Source organism: Oncorhynchus masou, chromosome 24 (genome assembly GCF_036934945.1).
Source record: "Oncorhynchus masou masou isolate Uvic2021 chromosome 24, UVic_Omas_1.1, whole genome shotgun sequence".
Taxonomy (NCBI): Eukaryota; Metazoa; Chordata; class Actinopteri; order Salmoniformes; family Salmonidae; genus Oncorhynchus; species Oncorhynchus masou.
The window spans coordinates 74,686,826-74,701,512 of record NC_088235.1 but is presented as its reverse complement, the minus strand read 5'-3'; the positions used below and the strand labels follow the sequence as shown (position 1 = coordinate 74,701,512).

At 43.5% G+C, this 14,687-nt stretch overlaps 1 protein-coding gene across 2 annotated transcripts in view; it reads left to right on the top strand.

Moving 5' to 3' along the window:
• Positions 1–2,753: 2,753 nt before the first annotated feature.
• The window catches only part of LOC135512632 (paralemmin-1-like), an 80,883-nt gene continuing 68,949 nt past the window's right edge, over positions 2,754–14,687 (top strand). For both annotated transcript variants that reach the window (XM_064934856.1, XM_064934855.1), the window contains exon 1: positions 2,754–3,140. In XM_064934856.1, coding sequence (XP_064790928.1) covers positions 3,136–3,140 — 5 coding nt within the window. In that variant the 5' untranslated portion in view covers positions 2,754–3,135. The remainder of the gene's footprint in view (positions 3,141–14,687) is intronic.

Here is a 14,687-nt window from a genome sequence, read left to right as displayed (position 1 = left end):
TACGCAGAGAAAAGAGTCGGCCCGAGAATTGAACCCTGTGGCAGCCCCATAGAGACTGCCAGAGGTTCGGACAACAGGCCCTCCGATTTGACACACTAAACTCTATCTGCGAAGTAGTTGGTGAACCAGGCGAGGCAGTCATTTGTGAAACCAAGGCTGTTGAGTCTGTCAATAAGAATGTGGTGATTGACAGAGTCGAAAGCCTTGGCCAGGTCGATGAATACAGCTGCACAGTATTGTCTTTTGTCGATGATGATTATGATATCATTTAGGACCTTGAGCGTGGCTGAGGTGCACCCATGACCAGCTCAAAAAACAGATTGCATAGCGGAGAAGGAATGGTGGGATTCGAAATGGTCTTCTAAGGTATTTTGAAGACCTTGGAAAGGCAGGGTAGGATAGATATATGTCTGTAACAGTTTGGGTCTAGAGTGTCTCCCCCTTTGAAGAGGGGTATGACCGCGGCAGCTTTCCAATCTTTGGGGATCTCATACGATATGAAAGAGAGGTTGAACAGGCTAGTAATAGAGGTTGCAACAATTGCGGCAGATCATTAAAAAAAATATATATATATGTATATATATCCCCCCCCCCAATTTCGTGGTATCCAATTGTTAGTAGTTACTGTCTTTTATCATCGCTACAACTCCCGTACGGGCTCGGGAGAGACGAAGGTCGAGAGTCATCTGTCCTCCGAAACACAACCCAAACAAGCCGCACTGCTTCTTAACACAGCGAGCATCCAACCCGGAAGCCAGCCGCACTAATGTGTCGGAGGAAACACCATACACCTAGATACCTGGTCAGCATGCACTGCGCCCAGCCCACCACAGGAGTTGCTAGCGCGCAATGAGACAAGGATATCCCTACAGGCCAAACCCTCCCTCACCCGGACGACGCAAGGCCATTTGTGCGTCGCCCCATGGACCTCCCGGTCGTGACCGACTGCGACAGAGCCTTGGCTCGAACCCAGAGTCTCTGGTGGTACAGCTAGCACTGCGATGAAGTGTTTTGGACCACTGTGCCACCCGTGAGACCCTCGGCAGATCATTTTAGAAAGAGAGGGTCCAGATTGTTTAGCCCAGCTGATTTGTAGGGGTCCAGATTTCGCAGCTCTTTCAGAACATCAGCTATCTGGATTTGGGTGAAGAAGAAATGGGGGAGGCTTGTGCAAGTTGCTGTGGGGGGTGCAGAGCTGTTGACCTGGGTAGGAGTAGCCAGGTGGAATGCAAGGCTAGCCATAGAGAAATGCTTATTGAAATTCTCGATTATCGTGGATTTATCAGTGGTGACAGTGTTTCCTAGCCTCAAATTATTGTAGTGCAGTGGGCAGCTGGGAGGAGGTGCTCTTATTCTCAATGGACTATCATCGACGGAATCATCGACGCTATCATTGATGGAAAAATCAATTTCCAAGTTTATCCAGACATTTTGCAGGAGAAAGTAAGGCTATCTGACCGCCAATTGAAGCTCAACAGAAGTTGGGTGATGCAATAGGACAACAACCCAAAACACAGAAGTAAACAAACAACAGAATGTCTTCAACAGAAGAAAATACCTCTTCTGGAGTGGCCCAGTCAGAGTCCCGACCTCAACCCGATTGAGATGCTGTGGCATGACCTCAAGAAAGCGGTTCACACCAGACATCCCAATAATATTGCTGAACTGAACAGTTTTATAAAGAGGAATGGTACAAAATTTCTCCTGACCGTTGTGCAGGTCTAATCCGCAAATACAGAAAACGTTTGGTTATAGGAGTTTGGAGTTTATTGCTGCCAAATAAGGGTCAACCAGTTATTAAATCCAAGGGTTCACATACTTTTCCACCCTTCTCTGTGAATGTTTAAACAGTGTTCAATAAAGACATGATAACGTATCATTGTTTGTGTGTTATTAATTTAAGCAGACAGTGTTTGTCTATTGTTGTGACTTAGATGAAGATCAAATCACATTTTATGACCAATTTATGCAGAAGTCCAGGTCATTCCAAAGGGTACACATACCTTTTCTTGACACTGTATTTTGATTTGTTTAACACTTTTTGGTTACTACATGATTCCATATGTGTTATTTCATAATTTTGATATCTTCACTATTATTTTACAATGTAGAAAATTGTAAAAAAAAAAAAAAAAAAAAAAAAAAAAAACTTTGAATGAGTAGATTTGTCCAAACGTTTGACTGGTACTGTTAGTTGTGGCTTAAGGCGGCACACATAACTCTCTATAATGCACAATTGACTCAAATCAAATGTTATTTTGAGTGCATTTTACACTAAGGGAGAAAAGCTCTTAATAGCCCACTCAATGATGGTACAATTCCTTAGTTTTCTGTTAGGGCCTACTTTAAATGCTTAGGCTAACAGGTATACAGCCAAGGATACACATCATACAGTGGGTTGCATAATGTATGTTTAACAGTTGTCATGGAGCCAATATTAGGCTATGGGAAAGGTGTCTGCTAGCCTGGTTGCCATCTCAGTTCAACTATTACATTCAAGGAGTGGAATAGCTGAAAAGACTGATACCCAGACTTAGGTATCTGCAATGAGCATGAGCATATGGCTTATAGAAGTTGAGATCCTATTAGTCTCATTAAATAACACGAGTCTCCTAAATAATACATTCATTGACGTGTCCTGTCCAGTGTGAGAATTCTTGCAGAGCTAAATCGATTCTATGCCTACACTATTTTCTTATTTTCTATCCATGTGGGGGCGTAACGCCTCACCTAACTCGCGCTAGCTGCGAAAAGATGATACAGCATTGCGCGGTATGAGCTCAGAAATGGAACAAAAGAAATCATCCTAAAACAGGGAATGGTGGGAGCACGAATGTGGAAAGTATAGAAGTTATTTTGAACCCATTAGCAAAGGCAAATCACTCTTTGGGCCCTGATTTAAAGGGTAGTCTTTTGGCAAATTTGCTGTAAGCGCGTTGCTCCCCACCAAAGCCAGCTACAGGGGAGGGACTGCCGATTTCTCGACTTTGCAGCTCTGAATGAAGGGGAGGGGGTCCGTAGACCGAAATTGATGGTAGTGGGCTACTGAGGAAGACTACTCCTCTTGATATTAAAGACAAAATACACATTTCAGTCGAACACAGCAGAGTTGGTGAAACGGGACGGTGGTGAAACATGGAGTAAGTAGACTTTTGACTTAACTGCATGTAGCCTATTATTATTGTATAGACTAGGGTATTTTATGCACTGACAATGAATGTTCTGGCTCAATTTGAACGATTTCGCCCCGATTGCCACACCTGCAAAAGGGAAAGAATATGTAGGCGAGCTAATTGCAATGTAGGTATTTTGGGCGGATGAAATGAGGTATTGATTTTTTCGAAACAGTGAAGAAAGGATGTTTAATAGGCGAAGTTAATATTTTGATAATAGTCAACCTTAAAACATCGCCAATATGCAGACAAAAGATAATGTCATGTTATTGACTTCAACTTGCATCGCATTTATTTGTCCTCTCTTCAGTGCTCAGTGTTGGGCAAGACATCAAGGCTTTTTAAAAATGTGCGCCTATGCTGTAAAATACTGGACCTATATCTAGACAGGGCAAAGCCGCATGGTCAATCGGCAGTCTATGTAAGGAATATCCTCTTAACAACAGCTGGGGATTTATGTGAAATAAAACATGTGTCCAGAATAACTACTCCCGGCTATATTTGCACGTGTAATTAGCCTACCGTGGATTTTAATGGTCAACCATAACAGCTATTTGTAAAATGACCTATCGATTTAGGCTCAGTTTGTCTTTTGGGGGATCAATATGGGGAACGTGTGATGCATGCTGCGCATGTTCCTGAATAGCTCGCCGCATATGGGGATCCTGAATGTCATAGTCCAGTGGTGTGAATGTCGTGCTATTTGGAAATAGGAGGGAGCGCCAGACAACGGTACCAGCCAGCCGTGCCTGCTCTTAATTGTGTGAATGGTGGGTGCGCATGCATGTGTAGAAACCGGGGCGTGCATGTGTAGGAGCCGTGTTTTCATTTTCTCCCGTGTTGACAGAAATGGGCTGTTCCAAACATGGCTGAGTGAGCTGATGCGGCTGCTTTAGTGTAGCCTACATAGACACAGAAAGGTGTTATAGGAAACATGTCATTACTTTGTCATTATGGATGACTACGGGAGTGAACATTATTTACAATAAAGGTTACATGGAGAAAATCGGACCTCTCTGAAATGAAAATGGATGGCACTCCCTTCAGCAAAATGTATATAATCTAAACCGTTACCGAACGCTTGAAAAAAAAAACAAGTGACCCCTTCTATACAAAGTAAGTGGATAGTAGAGAACATATCTACCGTTACCCTCAATTCTTGGACAGACCAGAGCCTTAGAAATGCAGTTTTAGAAACTGTTCTTTGTCCTGTAAGCATTACATGGCAGTGCAGGAATTTTGCTAGCACACAAGACTGCGGGACAGAAGGTTCTGGGTTCGCAGACCACCGTGGACAAGAATAAGGATGGAAAGGTCTCCTTTATAGTAAAAGCATTGTACGAATCTATGATTTTATTTGCAGGTCCGAGAAAAAATAGCCTTTTAATAAACATTTCATGCAATGCTACATCATTTTACGCATTAGCTGAATCTTTTTTTAATAGGCTAATGGACGGAAAGATAGGCCTGTGTTCATCTTATCATATTTCGCCAATGCCAAGTAAGTGTGACTTGTTTGTAACGAAGCTGACCCTGTTTGCAAGTAATTCCATCTGAGAAGTCATTCGGAATCTGTGCGTGATACTTCAAAACATTTGGCCTACCTGGATATAGCAGCCTATTGCCTAATTTCGTCTGTCAAACAAGTAGGCCTACTACTTATTTCTTAAATAGGAAACAATAGGCTCCAACACAAAGCCCTCTCATTGTTTGTAAAGTCTAATTAAAATGAAGATGTGTTTATCAGATTTGATGGCCTCACAATAAACCCCATTCAAGAAACTTGAAGCAGCAGCGGTGGCACAATCAATTGTAAATGGACAGCTCATGGTGCTGAAAGTAGGCAAATTCATTCGAGTAGGCATAATTCATTTCAACCATCATGGGCAAGACACATGTTGTTTTTAATAACAATTTATTATAGTAGTAGCAAGCTATCAAAGTTGACCTCAGGTGCTCCTTCTCATCTCTGCGCTCTCCTCAAACTGAACATAACATACATGTAGGTGATAGGCTAGTCCACAAGCAAGTGCATTTTTTGGACTAGGCCTAATAAAGTATTATTTTCAGAAGAAGCTTTTGACTCTCTTCCTGAACTGCCACCATACACAGCACAGACATTGGTTAGGCAGTTTTTGATCAGCAAGAGCAGAGCAGGCATGGGCTCAGGGTTGGAATATCCATTAGAGTGTGTAATACAGCCTAGTTGTATTTACACCATACCAGCAGCTATCTTAGAAATGTAACTTTGCTCGTTGTGTCTCTGAGCATGCACTTCATAGCCTATAGGCTATGGATCATTTGATTGAGACCACACTAAATAGCCTATAGGCGCACTTGATATTGAGTGCCCAGCGGAGAATCAGAGATGAGGGGCGGCATCTGGCACACATGGATATTTAGCCTGACAAGCAACTCATTCTAAAACACTGAGAAATATTGAAATTTCATCAATTACAAATTACATGACCCTCCCCTTGACTGAAATTGAAAAAGCACGATCTCCCACACTTTCCTCCATGTAACCATTCTGTACATTTCCATATATCCTTAAGTATCCATGACTGACTTAGAGTGAGATTAACAAAATATAAAAAGTATACATGAAAATACAATGGGCAATAGGGGACCATGACCATCTTCCATTGTTGCAGGCCTAAGAGCCCACTAATATTACAATGTTACAGTGATGTTGCAGCATTGTTACAATGATTCTTCTTCTTTTTCATAGCCCACATTGCTTCCATCTGACTATCCATCACCTTCGTTTCACCTGACATACTTCAACATCCTCAAGAATGCTATTGTTTATACATACCAATTTGTCATGTTGAACACAGTAGACCTATTTTATCGATTGATATTAAGATTTGTGTTTATTGTTCCACGTATTGAAGGTGCCAGTAGTAAAGTAGAGCACAAGTGTATGAATTTAAGTTGAAATTACGCAGTAGGCTCCTATGAAAGAGGAACTGAGTAAAACTGTGTTATAAGAGAATATAGTGCAACATACACGTACCATACAGAGTGCATTTTTGATATCCATCATGGAGCCATGGACTTGAGAAACATCTCCGTTTAAATCCAATTTGAGTTGATTTTGTCTCCGGATGGGAGTTTCACTATTCGAATAGTATCTTACATTTTTGTTTGGATGTCCGGATATTCGAAATACATGTGTTTTTTTTAAGTACTGCTGAGCGAGGGAGAGAGGCTGGCACCCTATTGCTGCAGCTGCAGAGGGGGCGGTGAGTATTGTGGGTGAAAAGAGCCGAATGAACTACTTTCGCCTACCATTGAATGTCTGACTGACTTGTCGCGATACTACCACCACCTGGCTAACATCTGCGTGACCCCTGTGTCTTATGCTGTTGCCTACCATTGAACATCGTAAGCCTCGTTCACGCCTGATGTCCACCAGATGCATATGCGTTTTGTTTTGCTGGATGTCTAGCCTGCATTTTTCGTACTTGATGCAGGTGTGCTTCGCTTTTCGACTAGCTTAAAGCTAGCTAGTTGGAGTATGTGTGTGTACTTCCGATTGTACCACCGCACGGTAAAGCAACACACAGGTTAAAAGATTGAATGCATGCAGGAACACAGAACACAGCGCAGCAGCCTAGTGTAGCATCCCCAACGTAGCATTACGGACTGCTGCATTGACAATGAATGACTTCCGCCGGAACGCAAAGAGTTTGATGCATCTGGTTGACACGAGGTGTCACATTACTCATACGCACTCAGTTACATTGCACCGGATGTCATCTATTTCAATAGGGATGTCCACAACGCAGTGGAATCGCATTGCCCCCTTGTGGTTGAAGACTTTGTTGCCAGACGGATACTTTGACATTTTCCGAACATTGCGTCGTTTTCAGTCCAGCCAGAGTCCGTAGAAGAACAGGAAGTTACCAAACCACAGAAGAAGAGAAACATTTGGTTTTTGGCGATGGCTTTATGGGATAGATAGCATCTTGCAAACAATTACCGATTCCTATAAGTTAGTACTATTTTAATAGTCATGTTAAATAATACACATTGGCTTTTAAGACAATTAGATTATATGACTGTTGCCTTCCGATTTAAGTTTATTGTGATGGTAAGGACTTAAAAAAATGATTTTTATTAGGTGGAGGTCGCTAGCTGCTAGTGGTATCTTCAAGATAGCCTAGCTTTTAGCCAGCTAGCTGCTCTGCTCTGCTGTGCAAGCTAGCTTGACTTGCTATAAAGTTGGAGAAACAAGTTGGGGAAGAAGTAACTTAACAAAACATGTTTTATTATCACCTGAAACAATATATTTATCCTGTTTTGAGACAGCCTCTCCTCCATCTTGCGTTACAAACACTACACCCACAGATAGAACAATGAGACAGATATTTCACCGGTTGTATAAATGTGAAGCATCCGGTTGGCGTTTCCACTCACTACTAAATATGGTGATGAAAGGAATCCCAGTGGCCAGCAGTGGGGGAAGATGGGGCGAGATTGATTTTGGCCGACATTCTGCAAATGTTCTCCTTGATTAAACATTTGATCTCAATGCAGTTTTCTTTTTCCGAAACTAGAATCTGTAACAAACAGAGTAGACTGTTTTGCAGACTTTACCCTTTGCCAAAAGAAAAAAATGGCATAGTTTAGAAGGAGTGTAAGGGCGAATTTAGTTATTGCCCACACTGACTTCCGGCGCCGACAGAGATTGCCGCCTCGCTTCGCGTTCCTAGGAAACTATGCAGTTTTTTTTTTTTACGTGTTATTTCTTACATTAGTACCCCAGGTCATCTTAGGTTTCATTACATACAGTCGAGAAGAACTACTGTATATAAGATCGGCGTCAACTCACCATCAGTACGACCAAGAATATGTTTTTCGCGACGCGGATCCTGTGTTCTGCCTTACAAACAGGACAACGGAATGGATCGCATGCAGCGACCCAAAAACGACTCTGAAAAAGAGGGAAACGTGGCGGTATTCTGGTCAGACTACGGAGACGGGCACATCGTGCCCCACTTCCTAGCATTCTTCTTGCCAATGTCCAGTCTCTTGACAACAAGGTTGATGAAATCCGAGCAAGGGTAGCATTCCAGAGGGACATCAGAGACTGTAACGTTCTGTGCTTCACGGAAACATGGCTCACTGGAGAGACGCTATCCGAAGCGGTGCAGCCAACGGGTTTCTCCACGCATCGCGCCGACAGAAACAAACACCTTTCTGGTAAGAAGAAGGGTGGGGGTGTATGCCTTATGGCTAACGAGGCATGGTGCGATGAAAGAAACATACAGGAACTCAAATCCTTCTGTTCACCTGATTTAGAATTCCTCACAATCAAATATAAACCACATTATCTACCAAGAGAATTCTCTTCGATTATAATCACAGCCGTATATATCCCCCCCAAGCAGACACATCGATGGCTCTGAACGAACTTTATTTAACTCTTTGCAAACTGGAAACCATTTATCCGGAGGCTGCACTCATTGTTGTTGGGGATTTTAACAAGGCTAATCTGAAAACAAGACTCCCTAAATTTTATCAGCATATCGATTGCGCAACCAGGGGCGGAAAAACCTTGGATCACTGTTACTCTAACTTCCGCGACGCATGTAAGGCCCTGCCCCGCCCCCCTTTCAGAAAAGCTGACCACGACTCCATTTTGCTAATACCTGCCTACAGACAAAAGTTTAAAAAAGAAGCTCCCACGTTGAGGTCTGTCCAACGCTGGTCCGACCAAGCTGACTCCACACTCCAAGACTGCTTCCACCACGTGGACTGGGACATGTTTCGTATTGCATCAAATAACAACATTGACGAATACGCTGATTCGGTGTGCAAGTTCATTAGAACTTGCGTTGAAGATGTCGTTCCCATAGCAACGATTAAAACATTCCCTAACCAGAAACCTTGGATTGATGGCGGCATTCGCGTGAAAGTGAAAGCGCAAACCACTGCTTTCAATCAGGGCAAGGTGTCTGGTAACATGACTGAATACAAACAATGCAGCTATTCCCTCCGTAAGGCTATCAAACAAGCTAAGCGTCAGTACAGAGACAAAGTAGAATCCCAATTCAACGGCTCAGACACAAGAGGCATGTGGCAGGGTCTACAGTCAATCACGGACTACAGGAAGAAATCCAGCCCAGTCACGGACCAGGATGTCTTGCTCCCAGGCAGACTAAATAACTTTTTTGCCCGCTTTGAGGACAATACAGTGCCACTGACACTGCCTACAACAGAAAAATGCGGTTTCTCCTTCACTGCAGCCGAGGTGAGTAAAACATTTAAACGTGTTAACCCTCGCAAGGCTGCAGGCCCAGACGGCATCCCCAGCCACGCCCTCAGAGCATGCGCAGACCAGCTGGCTGGTGTGTTTACGGACATATTCAATCAATCCCTATACCAGTCTGCTGTTCCCACATGCTTCAAGAGGGCCACCATTGTTCCTGTTCCCAAGAAAGCTAAGGTAACTGAGCTAAACGACTACCGCCCCGTAGCACTCACTTCCGTCATCATGAAGTGCTTTGAGAGACTAGTCAAGGACCATATCACCTCCACCCTACCTGACACCCTAGACCCACTCCAATTTGCTTACCGCTCAAATAGGTCCACATACGATGCAATCTCAACCACACTGCACACTGCCCTAACCCATCTGGACAAGAGGAATACCTATGTGAGAATGCTGTTCATCGACTACAGCTCGGCATTCAACACCATAGTACCCTCCAAGCTCGTCTTCAAACTCGAGACCCTGGGTCTCGACCCCGCCCTGTGCAACTGGGTACTGGACTTCTTGACGGGCCGCCCCCAGGTGGTGAGGGTAGGTAACAACATCTCCTCCCCGCTGATCCTCAACACTGGGGCCCCACAAGGGTGCGTTCTGAGCCCTCTCCTGTACTCCCTGTTCACCCACGACTGCGTGGCCACGCACGCCTCCAACTCAATCATCAAGTTTGCGGACGACACAACAGTGGTAGGCTTGATTACCAACAACGACGAGACGGCCTACAGGGAGGAGGTGAGGGCCCTCGGAGTGTGGTGTCAGGAAAATAACCTCACACTCAACGTCAACAAAACTAAGGAGATGATTGTGGACTTCAGGAAACAGCAGAGGGAACACCCCCCTATCCACATCGATGGAACAGTAGTGGAGAGAGTAGCAAGTTCCTCGGCATACACATCACAGACAAACTGAATTGGTCCACTCACACAGACAGCATCGTGAAGAAGGCGCAGCAGCGCCTCTTCAACCTCAGGAGGCTGAAGAAATTTGGCTTGTCACCAAAAGCACTCACAAACTTCTACAGATGCAAAATCGAGAGCATCCTGGCGGGCTGTATCACCGCCTGGTACGGCAACTGCTCCGCCCTCAACCGTAAGGCTCTCCAGAGGGTAGTGAGGTCTGCACAACGCATCACCGGGGGCAAACTACCTGCCCTCCAGGACACCTACACCACCCGATGTTACAGGAAGGCCATAAAGATCATCAAGGACATCAACCACCCGAGCCACTGCCTGTTCACCCCGCTATCATCCAGAAGGCGAGGTCAGTACAGGTGCATCAAAGCTGGGACCGAGAGACTGAAAAACAGCTTCTATCTCAAGGCCATCAGACTGTTAAACAGCCACCACTAACATTGAGTGGCTGCTGCCAACACACTGACACTGACTCAACTCCAGCCACTTTAATAATGGGAATTGATGGGAAATGATGTAAATATATCACTAGCCACTTTAAACAATGCTACCTTATATAATGTTACTTACCCTACATTATTCATCTCATATGCATATGTATATACTGTACTCTATATCATCGACTGCATCCTTATGTAATACATGTATCACTAGCCACTTTAACTATGCCACTTTGTTTACATACTCATCTCATATGTATATACTGTACTCGATACCATCTACTGTATCTTGCCTATGCTGCTCTGTACCATCACTCATTCATATATCCTTATGTACATATTCTTTATCCCCTTACACTGTGTATAAGACAGTAGTTTAGGAATTGTTAGTTAGATTACTTGTTGGTTATTACTGCATTGTCGGAACTAGAAGCACAAGCATTTCGCTACACTCGCATTAACATCTGCTAACCATGTGTATGTGACAAATAAAATTTGATTTGATTTGATATTGATTAGGCGTTCCCCTACGGACATATGCAAATAAATGCTAGAATGTGCCAATAGGATCTCGCTAGCTCGTGCTTGGCTTTACCCACCTTGCTGTTTCTGCCCATGATAGGCTCTGGTCTATTTTAGGTTAAAAATAGTATTGAGCTATATTGTTCATCGGCAGGCTATTATAAATCCGTAAGCCTCTCAACTGCCGGAGGGTCTACTCAGAATTTCTATTCTACTTTAAAAAATATATTTTTAGGTTCAAACAAAGCTGTCTTACTTTTACATGGTAGGCCTATTGCTGGCAACTGCCTATTCCGTTCTTTTGGGGGGGGGGGGGGGCATTTGATGTAAACACCATGGCAACTATGCACTCCAGTAGTTATCATGCATCAATCCACTGTAGCCCTATCTATAATATACAGTGGGGCAAAAAAAGTATTTAGTCAGCCACCAATTGTGCAAGTTCTCCCACTTAAAAAGATGAGAGAAGCCTGTAATTTTCATCATAGGTACACTTCAACTATGACAGACAAAATGAGAAAAAAAATCCAGAAAATCACATTGTAGGACATTTAATTAATTAATTTGCAAATTATGGTGGAGAATACCAGAAACAAAATTGTAGACCTGCACCAGGTTGGGAAGACTGAATCTGCAATAGGTAAGCAGCTTGGTTTGAAGAAATCAACTGTGGGAGCAATTATTAGGAAATGGAAGACATACAAGACCACTGATAATCTCCCTCGATCTGGTGCTCCATGCAAGATTTCAACTCGTCATGTTTGGAGGACAAAGAATGCTGAGTTGCATCCAAAGAACACCATACCTACTGTGAAGCATGGGGGTGGAAACATCATGCTTTGGGGCTGTTTTTCTGCAAAGGGACCAGGACAACTGATCCGTGTAAAGGAAAGAATGAATGGGGCCATGTATCGTGAGATTTTGAGTGAAAACCTCCTTCCATCAGCAAGGGCATTGAAGATGAAACGTGGCTGGGTCTTTCAGCATGACAATGATCCCAAACACACCGCCCGGGCAACGAAGGAGTGGCTTCGTAAGAAGCATTTCAAGGTTCTGGAGTGGCCTAGCCAGTCTCCAGATCTCAACCCCACAGAAAATCTTTGGAGGGAGTTGAAAGTCCGTGTTGCCCAGCAACAGCCCTAAAACATCACTGCTCTAGAGGAGATCTGCATGGAGGAATGGGCCAAAATACCAGCAACAGTGTGTGAAAGCCTTGTGAAGACTTACAGAAAACGTTTGACCTCTGTCATTGCCAACAAAGGGTATATAACAAAGTATTGAGATAAACTTTTGTTATTGACCAAATACTTATTTTCCACCATAATATGCAAATAAATTAATTTAAAAAATCCTACAATGTGATTTTCTGGATATTTTTTTCTCATTTTGTCTGTCATAGTTGAAGTGTACCTTTGATGAAAATTACAGTTCTCTCTCATCTTTTTAAGTGGGAGAACTTGCACAATTGGTGGCTGACTAAATACTTTTTTTGCCCCACTATATCGAGCCTATATATAGTTGCCATCTTTTTCTCTCCTCAAGTCAACATCTTCATTATTATGTTACTGAAATTCCAACTTTTGATCAAGTGGTTATAGCCTTGATCAAGTGGTTATAGCCAGGCTATTAGGCATACTAGAACGTTGTTTATTTAACGATAAGCATCACTGGCATGTACAGTTTCTCTGGACCCGCACAAGTTTGGAGTTTTGATTAAAGAGATTTAAGTCCAGATGGGTTAGGCCTATTTTAGGAAACTTTCTGAATGGACATAGAGAGAATTAGCAAACTCGTACACGCACACCCAACCACCCACCTAAAAGGACCATCAATCAAAGCCGTCTGCAGCCATCTCTCTCAGACATAAGCAAATCACATTTCTCCTTTCCTCCCCAAAACACCAAGTCTTAGCTTCAAATCCTTTCTGTCGGATATCAAAAAGGAGTTTACATTATAGGATAATGCTAAATCAATGTAGCCTATCATATCAATTAAGGGGAAGATATAGAGACAGCTGTGATATAGGCTATATGAAGATGAAATTGACAACCATTAGAAAATAGAAACACATCCATAGCCTTTCAGCCGTTGATTAATTTTAGTGAAGCAATGGATGGCTATGTTGACACTAGGCCTACATTTTAATATGAGTGCTTTATCTAAATCTGTGAAACCTCTTATTGATAAGGATAGCCTAAACTGCGGTTGATATTTCACTGTTCCCTTCTTGGAATTCACGCAAATCTGCTGGCAACTCGCCTATCTCTTCCTTCTCTCTCTTGCTCTTAAATAGACAATGAACAGCGATATACACTGAACTAAAATATAAACTCAACATGTAAAGTGTTGGTGCCATGTTTCATGAGCGGAAAAAAAAAATCCCAGAAATTGGCCATACCCACAAAAAGCTTATTTCTTTCAAATTGTGTCCACAGATTTGTTTACGTTCCTGTTGGTGAACATTTCTCCTTTGACAAGATAATCCATCCACATGACAGGTCTGACATATCAAGAAGCTGATTAAACAGCATGATCATTACACAGGTGCATCTTGTGCTGGGGACAATAAAGGCCACTCTAAAATGCTTCAGATGTCTCAAGTTTTGAGGGAGTGTGCAATTGGCATGCCAGAGCTATTGCCAGATAATTTAATGATCAGTTCTCCACCATATGCCGCCTCCAACGTAATTTTAGAGAATTTGGTAGTGTGTCCAATCGACTTTACAACCGCAGACCACGTGTAACCACGCCAACCCAGGACCTCCACATCCGTCTTCTTCACCTGCGGGATTGTCTGAGACCAGCCACCTGGACAGTTTATGTAATTGTGGGTTTGCACAACGGAATATTTTTTATCTTGTTTTTTAAAAACTTCTTACCACTTTTTCTCCCCAATTGGTAGTTACAGTCTTGTCCCGTTGCTGCAACTCCCGTACGGCCTCGAGAGAGAGACGAAGGTTGAGAGTCATGCGTCCTCCGAAACACAAGCCTGCAAAGCCGCACTGCTTCTTGACACACTGCTCGCTTAACCCGTAAGCCCACCGCACCAATGTGTTGGAGGAAACACCGTATAACTGGTGACCGAATTCAGCATGCGCCCGTCCCACCACAGGAGTCGCTAAAGTGCGATGGGACAAGGACATCCCAGCCGGTCAAACCCTCCCCTAACCTGGACGACGCTGGGCCAATTGTGCACTGCCTCATGGGTCTCCCCGTCGCGGCCGGCTGCGACACAGCCCGGGATCGAACCCGATCTGTAGTGATACCTCTGTAGAATGTGGCGCCACTCAGGAGGCCACAATGGAATAATTTCTGCACAAACTCAGGGAAGCTCATCTACGTGCTCGTCGTCTTCACCAGG